Below are 16,347 nucleotides of genomic sequence, written 5' to 3'. Positions count from 1 at the left end.
TGGCAGCGAAGGGGTTAAAAAACTCCGCTATATCATCTCTCCTATTCGGACTAAAATCATTAAGTCTCCCAATCGAGCAGCTCCATGCCGCCCCTCCCCCCCCCCAACTCAGCCAAGTACCCCATCATCAAAAAAACAGAGGTGGACCAAACCGACCTTAATAACTACAGACCTATAGCTAACCTCCCTCTCCTCGCCAAAGTCATTGAAAAATGTGGACTTGCACAACTCAACAGCCACATAGAAAAATACAATCTGCACGACAGCTTGCAATCGGGAGTCAGGAAAGGCTGCAGTGCCGAGACTGCGATACTGAACATCATAGACAACCTACACAGATACCTAAATGATGGCCAGGCCTGCCTTCTAGTCCTCCTGGACATATTGGCTGCCTTTGACACTGTCCGCCATGACACCCTCATAAGCATCCTCGCACAGCGTGCAGGCATCAATGAAAAGATCCTTAAACGGTTCACATCTTCTCTTGAGCCAGCGCTTACAGATAATCAAACTTAACAACTGAACTTCGAAAGAAACACCAGTCCCACAAGGACTATATATTATATTATAGTCCTGGCTGACAACCAACCACCTTAAACTCCTCCACAACAAAACCGAACTCCTTTTCATCCAACCCAAATAAAACTCCTTTTCCGTAGATCTCTGGCCCGACAATTTCACCGCATTAAACTGAACTATCACACTCCAATTCTATGAAATCCCTGGGGATTACACTTGAGCGTCATCTGAGCATGAAGGGGCATATAAACGCCTCGCCACAAAGTACCTCTTGGATGCTAAAATCCTTATAAAAAGTCAAACCCTTCATCCCCTCAGTAGACCTAAAAACTGTGGTGCAATCCTTCGTCCTCCCCAAGTTAGACTACGGCAGCGCAACGATCATGGGCACCCCAAAAACAGACCTTGTACCCCTGAAAGTCACACTCCACGCATAGGCCAGACTTCTATCCAGGGAGAGTCGCTTCGACCACATCACTCCTGCTCTCAGGAATCGTAACTGGCTACGAACTAAGGCAAGAGCTAAATTGAAAACTGTGTGCATAACCCTGAAAGCTCTCTACACTGAAAACCCAATCTACTTCACACATAAATTAACAAAAGCTGTACAAAAGAGAACCCTCCGAAGCTCTGTCTACTCCTGATTCAACCAAAATTTAAGAGAGAGAAATCCTGCACACGTTGTTTCTCCGGAAATGCCCCCAGAATTTGGAACTCACAACCTCAAGATTTACGGGACAATCCGTCATTCCCTCCCGTGAAGAAGAAACTGAAACTGCTACTCTTCGACTAATATCTAAACTCCCCCCTTAAAGCATCAGTCCAAACTGTTTGCCTCTATCCCCCACCTTCTAAACAAATCTGAGCATTACCACCTTCGGGTAGGACAAAGCCCCGCTCTCCCCACCTTCACTACGCCATACCTTGGTTACCTCAGACCTTTCATTGGTCATCTACACTACAGTTCGTCGTCTATAACGAAGATTAAAGTCCTCTATTTATTATTATGTAATCTTGTCTACTCCTCATGTAACCTTTGTTTACGCTGCTGGTCTAATTCTGTCTAGCGATTTACATATATATATATATACACCATACTTACCTTCAATAAGTGTCATCAACGTACCCTTATGTCTACTGTGCACGCCCTTTACATATTGTCACTGTCTTTATCCACACCTAATACAGTTGATGTCATGAATTCTATGCAAATTCTATGAAGCCCTCTAATGCCTTCAGCTCAAGTCAGAATGTGACCTTGGAGCTAAAGCGGGCGACCTCGAAGCTGGGCAACCGGGTTAGAGTTTCGGCAACAACGCTCAACAACCTGTGATTCTGGGCAAATCACTTAATCTCCCTGTGCCTAAAAAAATTGAATGTGTCCATCTGTAACGAAACTGGTGCTCATGTAAAGCGCTATGACACCTGATATCTTAGGGTCGAGTTCAAGCTAGATTTTTAAAATAGCATTAAAAAAAACTCTACAAAATAATTTTCAAAAAAGTTGACGCAAACACTCCACAGAACCAAGGCGTCAACGCGTCCCACCCCCGGGGAAGTCAGAGTCCGCCATGGGCCGTGCATCTCAACCCCACTCCACCAAGCGCTCAGTGCCACAGCCTGCATCCTCTGAGCGCTGCAAAACCCCACCTTCTAGCACTACATTGAGACTGTGTCTCCTCACTCACTCACTCTCGCTCTCTCTTTCTCTGCAGGGTTGGGAGGGGGCCCTTCCTGGGGTTTTACCAGCTGTCCTGGCCGATTTTAGCTCATATCCCGTGTTTTAAAGGGGGTCGACTGAAACTAGTGAGAAGTGAGATTGGGTGTTCTAAAGTTGTGCTAGTTAGCAGCTGTTAAAAGGAAGCAATTTAATTAACAGGTATGCTGGTGGTTTCATAAATTACATTTTATTTTTTTCTTAGTGCTTCTTCTGTGTTCCTATGTTGATAAGAGTAGTCCTTCTGCGCAGCATTGTTGATGTAAAATTGTAGTCATTCTTCTATTTTTGCAAAATGTCCTGGTTTTTGGTTCTCAAGATCTGGTCACCCTACCCACAGGCCTTCTCTGGTGGGCGAGCACCAGTCCTCGAGCTGGCACAGCCCAGGCACTGATGCATCGCTGCCCATGCGGGGGCATGGATTCTCCTTTCATACCTCCCGCACGGCCTTTCCTCCAACTCCCTCCTCCCTCCCCTCTGTAGAAGAGGGGGGCCTGTCCCACGTCTGTGGTTAAATACCCCCTCCTCCCCCGAGCTACAATCCTGTGCCTAACTTTATGACTGGGCTGAACCCAGTGTCCTTCTGCCCGTCCCTTCCCTGCCTTCTCTCCCCTTACCCCCGCCCGGTCCAGGCCGGTTCTGCTCGGGGGTGGTGTGGGGGGTGAGGTCCAGTAAGGCCCCCGGTCCAGCCACATCCTCCCCCTCCCCCCCCCCCCCTCCCTTCGGGAGGGGCGCCGAACCAAGGGGATTAGCAGTTGGCCATTAACATCAATTATCCGTCGGGTGGGGGTGACTAGAGGGTGTTTGGATGACGCACTTCTGACGTCACTGGTAATGGCGGGACAACCACATAAGTCCTGAATGCCAGACTCTGGCAGGTGAGTTATTTTCAGCCCAGAGTGCTGTGAGGTGAGCGCGCCGTGTGATCTGCTGCAGGTGAGTTGTGGGGGTGGCAGACAAAGACACTCGAATTATTTTCACCCGGAGGTGCTGTGGTTGTACTTCATGCAGTTTTCAGCTGTATGTTCCAAGCCGAAGTGTGATGTTTTAAGTAATAGACATGGGCAGTGGGTACATAAAGACTGTTATAATTGTAGTTAAACAGACAGTCTATACTAAGGCAAGTCTTGCTTTGTTTTTAACCTGGCTAGTCAGGACCTTGTCTCTAATCCGGTGCTAGTAGCGCCTAGCCCTATGAGTACAGTTCAAGAGTATTATTAAACAGTAACATTCCCAATCTCTCTCGTATGTCTATAAACAATTTAAGTTGAGAAATATCAATGCTCCGACTCACTCCTGTTGGGTACTCTGGTTGAAATGGAAAAGTGGACCCCAGAGCCCCCTGAAATTGTGGCTCCTGGTATACTACGTGATAAAGTTGAGGGCAGTGTCCCTGGATTATAACACATTGGTGTGTTTACATCGAAATTAGTTTAGAAATGCACGGCACCTATAGAAATACTGTGCAGTGACAGTACAGTAAAAATAAAGAGCAAGGTACATTGGATTCTTCAACGCTAATCGTAAATGATATGTTTAACAACATGGCTGTAATGTTGGGGTTGGTTCATTAAGCACCAGAGCAGCGTTCATTCGATATTCAAGCAACTCGCGTGACTGTCAGAGTGCTTAACACTGTAGGCTATGTGAGGCCTGAGGGTGATGGGCGACCCTACTCCCGGTCAGAGTACCTTACTCCCACTCGGAGCACATATTGGGTGTACCCTACTCCCACTCGGAGCACATATTGGGTGTACCCTACTCCCACTCGGAGCACATATTGGGTGTACCCTACTCCCACTCGGAGCACATATTGGATGTATCCTACTCCACTCGCAGCACATATTGATGTATCCTACTCCCACTCGGAGCACATATTGATGTATCCTACTCCCACTTGGAGTACATATTGGATGTACCCTACTCCTGCTTGGAATACCTTTTTTTATTTTTTTATTTATATAGACTTTTATATAGCGCGAACTAGACCAGAGAACTTTACATGAGCATCAGTTTTGTTACAGAAGGACACATTCATTTTTTGGTAGGCATGGGGAGATTAAGTGTTCCACATATTTTGATGTCAGACTTTTTTAATGGAGTTCCTCCACCCAAGCTGTTTATTGCTTGAGTAGTGTAAATTAATCGCAGCAGTAGGTTGGCTGTGAGGACCAGGGGTGTGTTCTTGTCGGGGCTTGCATGCATTCTCTGCTATTTATGTTGTTGGACGGTTGTCCATCTTCTGGCTGGTTGTGTACACACTCCATTTTCCACCACCTGTCTCTATGCTTAGGTGTGAGATGGTCTGATTGCCATGTTCTGTCAACTGTCCATGGCATGGTGATGAGGCCCCTGTTTTAATATTGGAGGCATCAATAAATCAGGTGTCTGTTAAGCACAACTACTCACCCGTAAGGGTCTCAAGGTGCTGGGGGTGGGTGGGTTAGGTTCCGGTCTATCAAGGAAGGGGGTCTGTCGAAAAGCCAGGTTTTGAGCTTTCTTGTGAAGATTGGGAGCAATATTTTCTGTCTGAGGTGCAGCGGTAGGGCGTTCCAGGCTCTGGCCACAAGGAAGGAGAAGGAGCGGCGTCCCGATCTGGTCTTTCTGATGCGGGGGACCACGGTGTAGGAGAGCTGGGCTGATCATCGGGTCCTTTGGGGTGCGTGGAATTTGAGTCGGCTGTTCAGGTATGCTGGTCCGATGTCGTGGAGGACCTTGTGTGCGTGGGCGAGCATCTTGAAGGTGACTTTATCCTCGCTGGGGAGCCAATGGAGTGTGCGCAGGTGCTGGGAGATGTGGCAGTGTCTTGGCAGGTTGAGGGCCAGTCTTGCGATGGCGTTCTGGATGTTTTGTAGCTTGCGGGTGAGGTTTTTGTTTATTCCGGTGAAGAGTGCATTGCCGTAGTCGAGTCTGCTGGTGAGGCATCACTTTGTGACTTTTTTTAGTTATGTCAAGTATATTTAGAGTTTGTTTACTTTAAGTAGGCTCCCCTCCCCACCCCCAGTGACAGCTTGTTTATTGAAAATTTTAAGTGAAATCATAGACTGTCCTGTTTATCTATAATGAAGAATCAATACTAAATGTTATTGCCAGAACAAATAATTTTAGACCAAGTTTCCTTCATTAATTACCCACCCCTTATTGAGAAGGGAGAAATTCTTTTTTCTTTTTCCCGCAAGTTGTGCTGATTGAGACTAGAGTTTTAAGGTTTTGATTAACGAAATGTTGATTGAACAGGAAATCTCACCAGAATTATGAGGAATTGGTCATGGCGATGAAAGCCGTATTTCATGAGTTCCAGTGAAATGTTTAATGTTTTTAGGTCGAGCCTGGGCAGCGCATGCGCTGCTCTGAGGCATGCTGTATTGGAGTAAGTAATTGAAGCCCCGCCCATATTTGTCATTGGCTTGTCATTGTCCTTCGTAAATATGGCTTCTGATTGGTTAATAGTCTTGTTAGTCCCTCCTTTGTCCTGCCTCGTCTTCATTGGAACTTCCCACGGCAACTGGCCCTTTTACTTCGGTTGTTACATGTATGCTTTAATTAGAGTCTGGGAGCACTATTTTCCTAATTGGTTTTCTTTTGCCTGATGTTGCAGGCAGGACACGCTCTCTCTCAATGCTTTTTTTAGGTCGAGTTAGAAAGCTCAGCTGTCTCTTCAAGACCTGCTGCAATCGGTCTGTGGACATAAAGTCCAACCCCTTTCTTGACATTGGTTTTTCATTTGTCTGTCAGCGTCCTTCAAAAATCCCAGCTTGCTAGTGGTCAGTCGTGCCTCTTTGTCCCTCCTTTCTCTCTTCTGTTCCTCTCACAGAGCAGGGACATAGTGCGGTCTCATTCCACTATGGTTCTTTATCTGTTCTTGAGGGACTATTTTTTTTGCTTGAATTCCTGCTCTGTTATTGTTTGTCTGTGTTGAACTTCAGCTCCCTACCTGCTTATATTTAAATAGAACAGTGTTAGTCCTATCCCCTCTAAATGCCACAGTTACATTACTGCTGCCTCCCCTGCTGTGCTTCCCGCTCTGTTGCTTGAATTTTATTTAGCTTCATTTAATTTGTGGCACTTTTAGAAGTTCGCCGTCAGTTGGTTTTATTTTGGTAGGATAGCTTGGTTTGGGCTTCCTTCTAAGGTGGGGATTGGTTAAATAAAAAAATCCTGCCTGCCTCTGCTCACTTCTCATTCGTCTGTGCACTTAATATTCCTGTGCTCTCCACCCCCAACCCCTCCCACGATAGTGCTTGTGTGGGCCCCCGCCACCCCCTCCGATATCGATAAATGCTTTTTAGTTGGTATTTTTTTTGTGCACTTTAGAGCAAAAAATATTTCCAGGATCATTCACAGGATGTTGAACCGACTGCGGAGGATCAAACACAAATCTCCAGCTCCGAAGTCTGCAGCTCTGACTGCTAAGCCACGTCCTCTCGCTCTGGGGATCCCTGCTGGAGTCTCTTTGTTCGCCTCAAGCCACGCATTAGCAGCAGCTCGCTCTTGGGCTTGTTGTTTCATTCCGTAGTGCTTTGCAAAAGCACCAGCTACGTTACACATTTCAGTTTCATATTTTTGGTACACACGGGAGATTACTTGGCAGCTCAGGACATTCCTGGTCTTTAACAGGAGCTGCTGATTAATCTCCTCATGTCTACAAAAAATATGAATATGTCATTGGGTAATTACTGGTGCTCGCTGCTTAGAGGAAATGCTCTGATTCCTTGCCAGGCTCTGTTTTTATCAGAGGGTGATGTCAGCAGCAAGATGGTTGTTAAAATGTGTTAAAGATCAATTTGGAGCCATAGTTTAAAGATCTTCAAAGGGACAGGGGTGCTTGTTCCAACGTGTAGGGGGTTGATGGGGCAAGAGAAAGTGGAGAAGACTATTGGTAATAACCCATCAGGGTTATTGGCTACGCTTATCCGTATTCTATTTTTTGTTACATTTACTATTGCGAATCTGTTATGGAGCGCATATCATCAAGACCGAGCACTATATAAATTAGAATACAAATACAGTGATTGTGTTTTAGTTACATTTTATCAAAAGATTTACTGTCCCACTTTCACATAAAATAAATGTTGTCTGCTGTAGATTCATTTTCTTTTTCTTGTGTGTGTTTGCTTGAAGGGAGGGTGGGTGTAGTTTCTCTTGCCTGACAGTTGCGTGAATTCAGAAGAGACCGCATGGTGTCACTGCTGCCTCGGCCTGGCGTGTAAAGAAGGACTCATCTCTGTGGTGCTTCCTTTTTGGTTTAAAGCTATAATGGAGTATAATTAACTATGTCTCTCTGGAATCGCCAAGGTTCATCTCTGCAGTTTTTTTTCGGCTTTTATTCTCTGCGCTATTTCTTGGCCAGAGGCAACAATTGTCTCGTTTTTTATTAATCTAATTGTGGCATGGAGACATATAGTGTACACGCTGTCAACATGTGGACAGGCTACTCTCTGTGTTGCTTCCCATCTAAATGCTGTTATGTTTGACTTGGTGTACGTTGTGGGAATCCTGGCATCTGATGCCTTGGGCAATATTTGATTAAAAATCAAGTATAAAAGAACTGGGGTGAGGATATCTTGTTGGAGATTGAGCGTCTGCTGTTGCGCATTCCTGCAACGTCACTCAGATCTATGTTTAAACGGAGCTTCCAGTAATGGGCTCCCTGTCTGTCTCATGTTGCGCTGCTGGTGACCTCCCCGTACCATTCATATGGGGTCAGAGGGCCATCTGTTAGTTGTCGTGAGACTCCGGCTTCCGTGGCAGGAATTCCAAGGCACGTCACTCATTCTGCCAGACTGAGATGCTGCTTGTTGACATCCTTCGCCAGCGTTGCCCTCCCTCGAGGGCCTTCACTGACCTTCCACATGACACATTCAAAACATGCGCAGAAACACAAACCTGCACACAGGTAATCTTTGGATTCCTCTTTGAATAAACCAGTACATTTCAAAATGTAAGTATTTTTAGTGTGTGTGTGTGTGTTTTTATTTTTTTCACATACACTGGTAGCTCCTCCCATTGTTGGTAAACACTGAAAAAACAAGACACACACCACTGTGAGGACTAGCGTGCTATGAGGACCGATTTCCCCCATAGCGTTTGCATTTGTGCGTGTGCTAATTACAGCACCCTCTTAACACATTTGTGCAATCAGCCTCTCACTAGCAGGAAAACCGTGTTGCAAATAAATAGGAGCAACTATGAAAAGAATCCTTATTCTGGAAGACCTGCAGATTCATTTATTTATTTACATGGGTGTATAGATCACTTGGCACATCTGCAATTGCCCCTGCTTACATTAATAACTGACCAGGTAAACGTCCATTTGCTTTACCCCGAGACCTGAAGCTTCCTCTCTGAGTCAATCAGCTGTCATTATAAGGAATTCCTATCTGCGTTCCTTTTAAACAACACTTCTGTGGTATGGTTTGTTAATATGAGGCATTCGTCTATTTGGGTGCTGTACACGACTGTACCATGCAGAAGGCGGAAACTACTTATTGTGGTAAAGGAATTTGTAACCGAATATACCAGAACTCATTTGCTGACATATTTAGAAATGTGGGAATACTTTGTGAATAATTTATGGTATAAACTACCCCCTGGTTTACGTTATAAGGATATTGCAAGATAAAGTTATGGACCTCCCAGTGACTTGCAATATACTGTTTAACATAAATAAACTATCCCTCCCATATGTATAGTTCTTGGTCATGCACTCCATCTTCTTTCCTTCGGTGCTCTTTTAAACTTTCGTGGCACCTTTTTAATGTAAAATGTGAGATCTTTAGTATTGACAATCAGTTGTTTTTCACTTGTAGCCAACATGTTATGTAGCTTAAGTATCAAAACCGTGTATATGATGTCTGGTAACACCTTGATATATTCATGTTGTCGTATAGCAACTCAAGCGGTGCAGCGAGTAGACGTGTTTCAATAAGTGCATCCTTATCAGCTATTGGAGAAGAATTTCCAGGGGAAAACGATCTGAAGAAAGAGAGCGGGATATGTCAAGTCTCACTGTATTTAGGTGGCAGCGACATTTCTGTCCAGCGACCCGCCTTTCATATTCTCTGCAGTATGTTGCTGGGGGCACTGTGACGTCTCAGCTGTAATCTAATACATTATTACAGTAGAGTAGATCTGTTGTTTTCTAATTGCTGTTGGCCACAATTGGACAGTAATAACTTATTACAGTTCAGTTGTGACATGGTGCCTGCTGCCAGAGCCAACAGCCAGGGTGAAAGGCAGGTCAAAGAGCACCATTGCAGGTGCAGTTTAAACAAATTAAAGGAGAACTGCCTTTCTAGGTCGAGCTTGGGCAGCGCATGCGCTGCTCTGCGAGACGTGCTGTATTCGAGAATAGACGTGAAGCGCCGCCCATTGTCTGCCCATATTTGTCATTGGCTTGTGTCAATGTTCTTCATAAAAGCTGACTTCTGATTCGTTAACAGGCTTTTTTGTCCCTCCTTAGTACCGCCTTGTCTTCGTTTGTAACCTCCCATGAGGACTTACCATTTTACTTCTGTTGTTACATGGTATGCCTTATTTAGTCTGTAAACACTACTTTCTTTAATGAGTTTCTCACACTGCAGGCACAACATGCTTTCCTGCAACATTCAGCGCACCATGTGCTCTTTCACTTTCCAAGCAGCCCGGGATAATGGCGGCCGCTTCTTTGAAATTAAATAGGTCTCGCATTTATAAGAGTCTGAGCTATTGGCATTTTAAATGACAATTCCTTTTATTTGTGTTAATTATCAAAACAGATAAATAAAAGGCACTGCCCTATACAATGCTAATAGCTTAAATGCTTGCAAATGCGTTACCTATTGCATTGGGTTGTATTTTGTTGACCGCGATTATGCATTTTCATCACATTCCAATACAACTCATTGTTTTTATATTTAAAAACCATGTATTTGTGGGGGGAGACCCCCCACCTTACCTTAAATTTGTGCTATTGATATGCGATGTAAATGTATAATCGCGGTAAAAAAAATGTGAGGCAAATGCATGCGATGTATTTACCTTGTTGTAAAGGCTGTTTCCCATTGCATTGCAAATGCTTGTTTAATTTGAGCAGCACCGCCACTTCAGGTGGGATAACGGCAGAGTTGTGCAAACCTGGTGAGCGCTATTCATGCAGTTTCAAGGCAGAGCATAAGTAAATATTGAATGCTGATACCGGATTGAATATAACCAGTTGTATCACCAAGCCCAGGGGATAGTACTCCACCTGACGTGAGTAAGAAATTTAAAGGGGGAGTAGTTTTTCTCCTCAATGAGGTCCTGACGAAAGCCATCGAACCGGCAAGGGCGCATGCAGGTTAAAGCATGTTGACAAAGTGATGTGAAGGACATATTGCATGTCCCATATTTCACATCCACCGTTTTGAATCTTACCCTATAATTTTTTAGAATAAATTGCACCACATGATAAAAAGGTAATTTTAAATTTTCTATTCTGCACAAACTAGATCCTAACCGGGTTTTGATGATCTCCTCCTGGTGGAGGCCAACAAAAGACCCAGTGATGATGCTATCAGCCAAGATTACGCCAATGGCAACAGACATACCAATGGCGGATAATGGTTGTTGACTGTCTTATACATATTTGTGCCAGATCCTTCGAGGCCTTTTGGCTCCACTCCTTTTTGATTTAGTGATATATATCTGGAAGCTGAGTTTGGCCCCCAGAACGCTTCTACTCTTTCCCCCCCCCCCCGCTTTGATATATAAGCAGGATTCTCACAGCCAAATTGGCATGACCTTTGAAATGAGGGTCTTAGTCGGGTCCCACTGGTGTTCGAACCATTTGACCTCTGAAGTGTGCTCCGTTCTCTGAAGTGGGCTTTTATACCTTACTGGTTTGTTAGAAACTCAACTTTGTAAAATGAATCTTCTGTAGAGTTGTCATACGCTAAATCCCTTTCAGTTCCAAGAGTCAGGTACTTTTCTATTAGTGGCGAGCCGTGCGTGACACTTTAGGAGGAAGGAATAACCAGCACTCTTGGCAGACAGCTTGCCTTCTCAAAATGCTTGTATTTTTAATAAGACAATAATCTAGTCATTCAATACATATCAATAACACATGCCTTCATAGATAGAGCATTTTTTTTTTTTTTTTTTTTTTTAATATAAAAGTGAGTTTAATTTTAGATATGATTATTAGCATCAAAAAGATGCCTGCTCTTCTTGTGGAAGCATAGTGATAATGCTTTCTAATTGTTTATAAATTAGGCTCATCCAACGAAGGTTGACGAGTGCCAGACTACACACCCATTCTGGTTCCCATTTTCATTAGGGCATGTAAATAAGATTCAGGTGGATATTGTGAAAACCTGACATGGCTCCACCCTCAAAGGCTTTATTGACCAGGTAGGTTTACATGATAACCTAATGTCATTGAGAATGCGATTCACCAGCGCTGGGTTTTTCTTTTACAATGTCCTTCCTTTGAAGCAATCCCCACTGCCCTTTCTCCCCGGAGCATTTTCTTTGTCTCCTTCACCTAAAGCACTCTGCTTGCCTAGCCTTTCCCTCCTCTTGGGCACTTGCCTTTGCCCCTTCTCTTAGGCCCACCAAGGCGCTCTATGCATCTCTATCACCAAGGGTGACCAACTGGCATTGGTGTAAATTTCGGACGATGAGCGTAAAAATTCAGGACACTGCTTTGCTACCTCCTAATGGGTTCACGCAGAGATACATCACTTTGTTTTTTTCCGCAGTTGTATGTGCTCACTGCCTCCCTGCAATATGCTAGCTCTCACCAGTCCTCTTCGCTTCCACTGTGTCCATTGCATACACCCCCAGTCTCTGTGCCTTGATGGGTGTTCATCCTCCTCTTCTTACCTTATGCCTGGTTGATACCCCGTGCTCCTATGTATGTCCACCCCCCAAATGCACCCCCCTTGGTTTATGTATCGCTGCCTTCATAACCTGTAATTCCTGTGCCTGCTTCAGCTCACATTGTCTCACTGTAGCCCTGCTCATCGTGTCTCTGCTCCCCATGCCTATGCATCCAGTGCGTCCCCAGTCTGTCTCCATGTTCATCCTATCATTACAACCTCTGGCTATGTTTCATTAGTCTGTGCACAAACCTACTAGTTACAACCTGGAGTTTTCTCTTTCTTCTGCTTGTTGTGGGCCCCTGGGGATAATCATATCACATTCATAGCAGCCATCCAACGGGGTGTTAAAAACCAGGTAAAATTAGCACAATCATACTGCTTAACGTTCTTAAATACCCACAAATAAAATAATCAGTTGACTCTTATTCTCTTGGGTTCAATATGTCCATACCCAGCATTTCCATTTATGTAATTAAGCATTCTTGTTGTGTCCTTAAAAACTGCATAGTATTCCTTTGCTAAATCAAATCCAGCATTGGTTGATACTGTATCCCAGTAAGCCCTATACACCAGAAACACAATCGATATGCTTGCTTATAAATTAATTGTATAACACACAATTGCCATCAGATCCATCCACTACTAAACGCATAAGTAAAAAAATGTATATTTACACTAATAGCTCCAACTCTAACAAAAGTGATACCTATTGCGTTGCAAATGCTTGTTCTTTCTTGATGTTGTGCAGCATTGGGAAAGCCTATATGTCGAAAAGGTGATACTTCTTGACTTTGCCAATGTGTGTTTATTGTGGTTGTAAACCTCCTTTTTCTTGTGTATCTCTGGTCTGAGCCTCTGATCTCTGGAGTTACACTATTTGAAAGATGCTCAGATTATTGTCTGGGTCCTATCACGGGCTCTCTGATAGTATAAAGGACTCCCTTGCAGCAAATGATTATATTCCCTGCCGTTATTGTGATGCTCTTTGTTGTGTGGGCCATTCACTGTAAAAGGCTCTGTTAAACCTGACAGCCTTAGGGTGGTCTTTCCCCAATTTTTTACCTGCCTCCCTCCATTTTCTGTGCTTGTTTTTGCTGGCTTTAGGACTCTGCAACCGTTACCACTGCTAATCAGTGCTAAAGTGTTTGTGCTCTCTCCCCTGAACATGGTTACATGGGCTCATGGGGCTCCTACTCAGTTGGCATATTTAGTTTGCTTATAAGACCCTAGTAAAGTGCACTACATGTGCCCAGGGCCTGCAAATTATTTGCTACTAGTGGGCTGCAGCACTGACCGTGCCACCCACTTATGCAGCCTGAAACTATGTCTCAAGCCTGCCACTGCAGTGCCTATGGGTGAAGTTTACTGCCATAACGAGTTGGCATTTAAAGCTACTTGCCAAGCATAAAACTTCCCTTTTATTACATATGTCACCCCTAAGGAAGGCCCTTGGTAACCCAAAGGGCAGGACGCTATGTGAGTAAAAGGCAGAACATATACTTCTATGTTTTACATGTCCTGGTAGTGACAAACAGTTACATTACTTTTTCACTGCTGTAAGGCCTACTCCTCTCGTTGGCAAGAACCGGGAAATCCATAGAATACCTTAAGCTGTAATTCCTGATTGGAAAGGAGTAGCCTTTTCATGTTTCATATCTTTGCAATGGTAATGATAAATCCTCTTTACTGGTAAAGTCGGATCTAACATTACTATTTCTGAAAAGCTGCTTTTAGAAAGTGGACTTTTCTCTGCTTGTACTGCTCTTTGTGCCTTACAGCCTGTCTCTAATACATGTCTGGGCTAGGTGACCGACCCCTTTGTGTATTCCTTCTAGAGAGCTACAGACACTGCAAGGGTTGGGTGTGGTTTAGCACTTATCTGCATCCCGATGGGTCGTTCTGGGCAGATGGGAGGAAGGGGCCTACTCTTACCCCTCACAGGGTAGTAGACTGACCCCATACAAAGGAATGATAACTCCCTTTGGTAGTCTGGAGTGAGTGCTGGGATTGGAAGAGATACTGGTGCCCTTCAAAACCACTCTTTGAAGTTTCCCTTACATCAAAGGCACATTTGGACCTAAATTTTGAGTCTCTGGCCCCATCAAATCCGACACTTATAGATCTTCACAGAACAGCTGTGAAAAAAACTGTGGTGCTGCTGCACAAAAGACTCAACTGTAGTCTTGGTTACTCCTTGAGTCCACACTCAGCGATTAGGAGGGCATCAAGAAGGATCGTATGCCCTTGCTCTGCCTATTGCATCTTTACATTGAAAGTGTAATCTAGAATTTCTTCAGCGCACTTGTCTATGTGGTCAATTAAATGTCTCATTAAATGCCAATAGATTTTTGTGAAGGACCCACCATTTAAGCTTATCCCGTGTTTTTTTAAAATTTTTTTCCAACATGTGCAATAAAAGCAGTAATGAACAAAAAAGATGAATGCATTAATCACTTGTGTAGAAAGTGATGTAAAAACAATACACCTCGAAATTTCTTCCCTTGAAGGCTAATGCCTCGCCAAAGTCTTATTCTACAGCAGAAAACCCAAACTGCCCAATGTGGTCTGAACTTGGCTCTTAGCGATCACCTGATATACATTGATGGAATAACACACTGACTTACAGAAGCAAGTCTGATAAGGTTCTCATTACAAAGGAAGAGCTAACCTGGATCAGAAAGAACACACAGAAGAGAAACCGTATGAATATCTAGAAAGTGACAACACATTTATTAGGGAGAGAAAGAGCAAGTGCATTAACAAAAAATCATACTGGAGAAGAACCATATTGATTGACTGGCTGTGGAAAAGTTTCCTTTGCAATGAAAGACCTAATGCAGCATCAGAGTGTCTACGTAGAGGAGAAACCATATAAATGTACAGAATGTAATAAAGTGTTCCATAGGAAGAAGAATCTAAGGCAGCATCAACAAACCCATACCGGGAAGAAGCTGTATCAATGTACAGAATGTGACAAAGCATTTAAATCAAATGGAGACCTGAAGCTACATCACAAAATACACACTGGGGAGAAACCATATAAATGTACAGAATGTGACAAAGTGTTTATAAGAAATGGAAAGTTAAAACGACATCACAAAATCCACACTGGGGAGAAACCATATAAATGTACAGAATGTGACCAATCATTTATAACAAATGGAGACCTAAAGCTACATCATAAAATCCACACTGGGGAGAAACCATATAAATGTACAGAATGTGACAAAGCATTTATAAGGAATGGAGCACTAAAGCGACATCATAAAATCCACACTGGGGAGAAACCATACCAATGTACAGAATGTGACAAGGCATTCATTAGAAAGTCACAGCTAATGGAACATCAGAAAGTCCACACTGGGGAGAAACCATATCAATGTACAGAATGTGACAAAGCATTTATAACAAATGGACAGCTGAAGCGACATCAAAATATCCACTCTTGGGAGAAACCATATCATTGTACAGAATGTGACCAATCATTTATAACAAATGGAGACCTAAAGCTACATCATAAAATCCACACTGTGGAGAAACCATATAAATGTACAGAATGTGACAAAGCATTTATAAGGAATGGAGCACTAAAGCGACATCATAAAATCCACACTGGGGAGAAACCATACCAATGTACAGAATGTGACAAGGCATTCATTAGAAAGTCACAGCTAATGGAACATCAGAAAGTCCACACTGGGGAGAAACCACATCAATGTACAGAATGTGACAAAGCATTTATAACAAATGTACAGCTGAAGCAACATAAAAAGGTCCACACCGGGGAGAAACCATATCAATGTACAGAATGTGACAAAGCATTTATAAGAAATGGAGAGCTAACGCGACATCAGAAAATCCACACTGGGGAGAAACCATATAAATGTACAGAATGTGATAAAGCATTTATAGGAAATGGAGAGCTAACGCGACATCAGAAAATCCACACTGGGGAGAAACCATATCAATGCACAGCATGCAAAAAAGAATTTACAACAAAGGGAGAGCTAAAGTGACATCAGAAAATCTACACTGGGTGTATAAAAGTGGAATCTGACTATATGGTTGCCCCCAACTTTTTGACTGGTATTTGAGTGGTTTTTGACTAGTCTGGCTGGGATCCTGCTAGCCAGGACCCCAGCCTATCTGCTCTCTCCCTAAAAACTAATGTGTGTACCCTAGGTACAAACCAATTGGATGCTGAGGATACCCTGGCAGTCCCTTGTAGATGGTACCCAGGGCATGGGTCCTTCAGTAGGCCTACCAGGG

General features: G+C 43.7%; 1 protein-coding gene across 1 annotated transcript; it reads left to right on the top strand.

Moving 5' to 3' along the window:
- Nucleotides 1–14,515: 14,515 nt before the first annotated feature.
- Nucleotides 14,516–16,094, top strand: LOC146822383 (uncharacterized). Its single transcript, XM_085610048.1, has one exon. It carries the CDS (start codon nucleotides 14,901–14,903, stop codon nucleotides 16,092–16,094), a length of 1,194 nt encoding a protein of 397 aa, XP_085466174.1. The 5' UTR covers nucleotides 14,516–14,900.
- Nucleotides 16,095–16,347: the final 253 nt, after the last annotated feature.

The sequence above is a fragment of the Triturus cristatus genome, chromosome 6 (assembly GCF_964204655.1).
Source record: "Triturus cristatus chromosome 6, aTriCri1.1, whole genome shotgun sequence".
Classification (NCBI taxonomy): domain Eukaryota; kingdom Metazoa; phylum Chordata; class Amphibia; order Caudata; family Salamandridae; genus Triturus; species Triturus cristatus.
The sequence above is the reverse complement of the archived record's forward strand: the minus strand, read 5'-3'. Positions and strand labels throughout refer to the sequence as shown.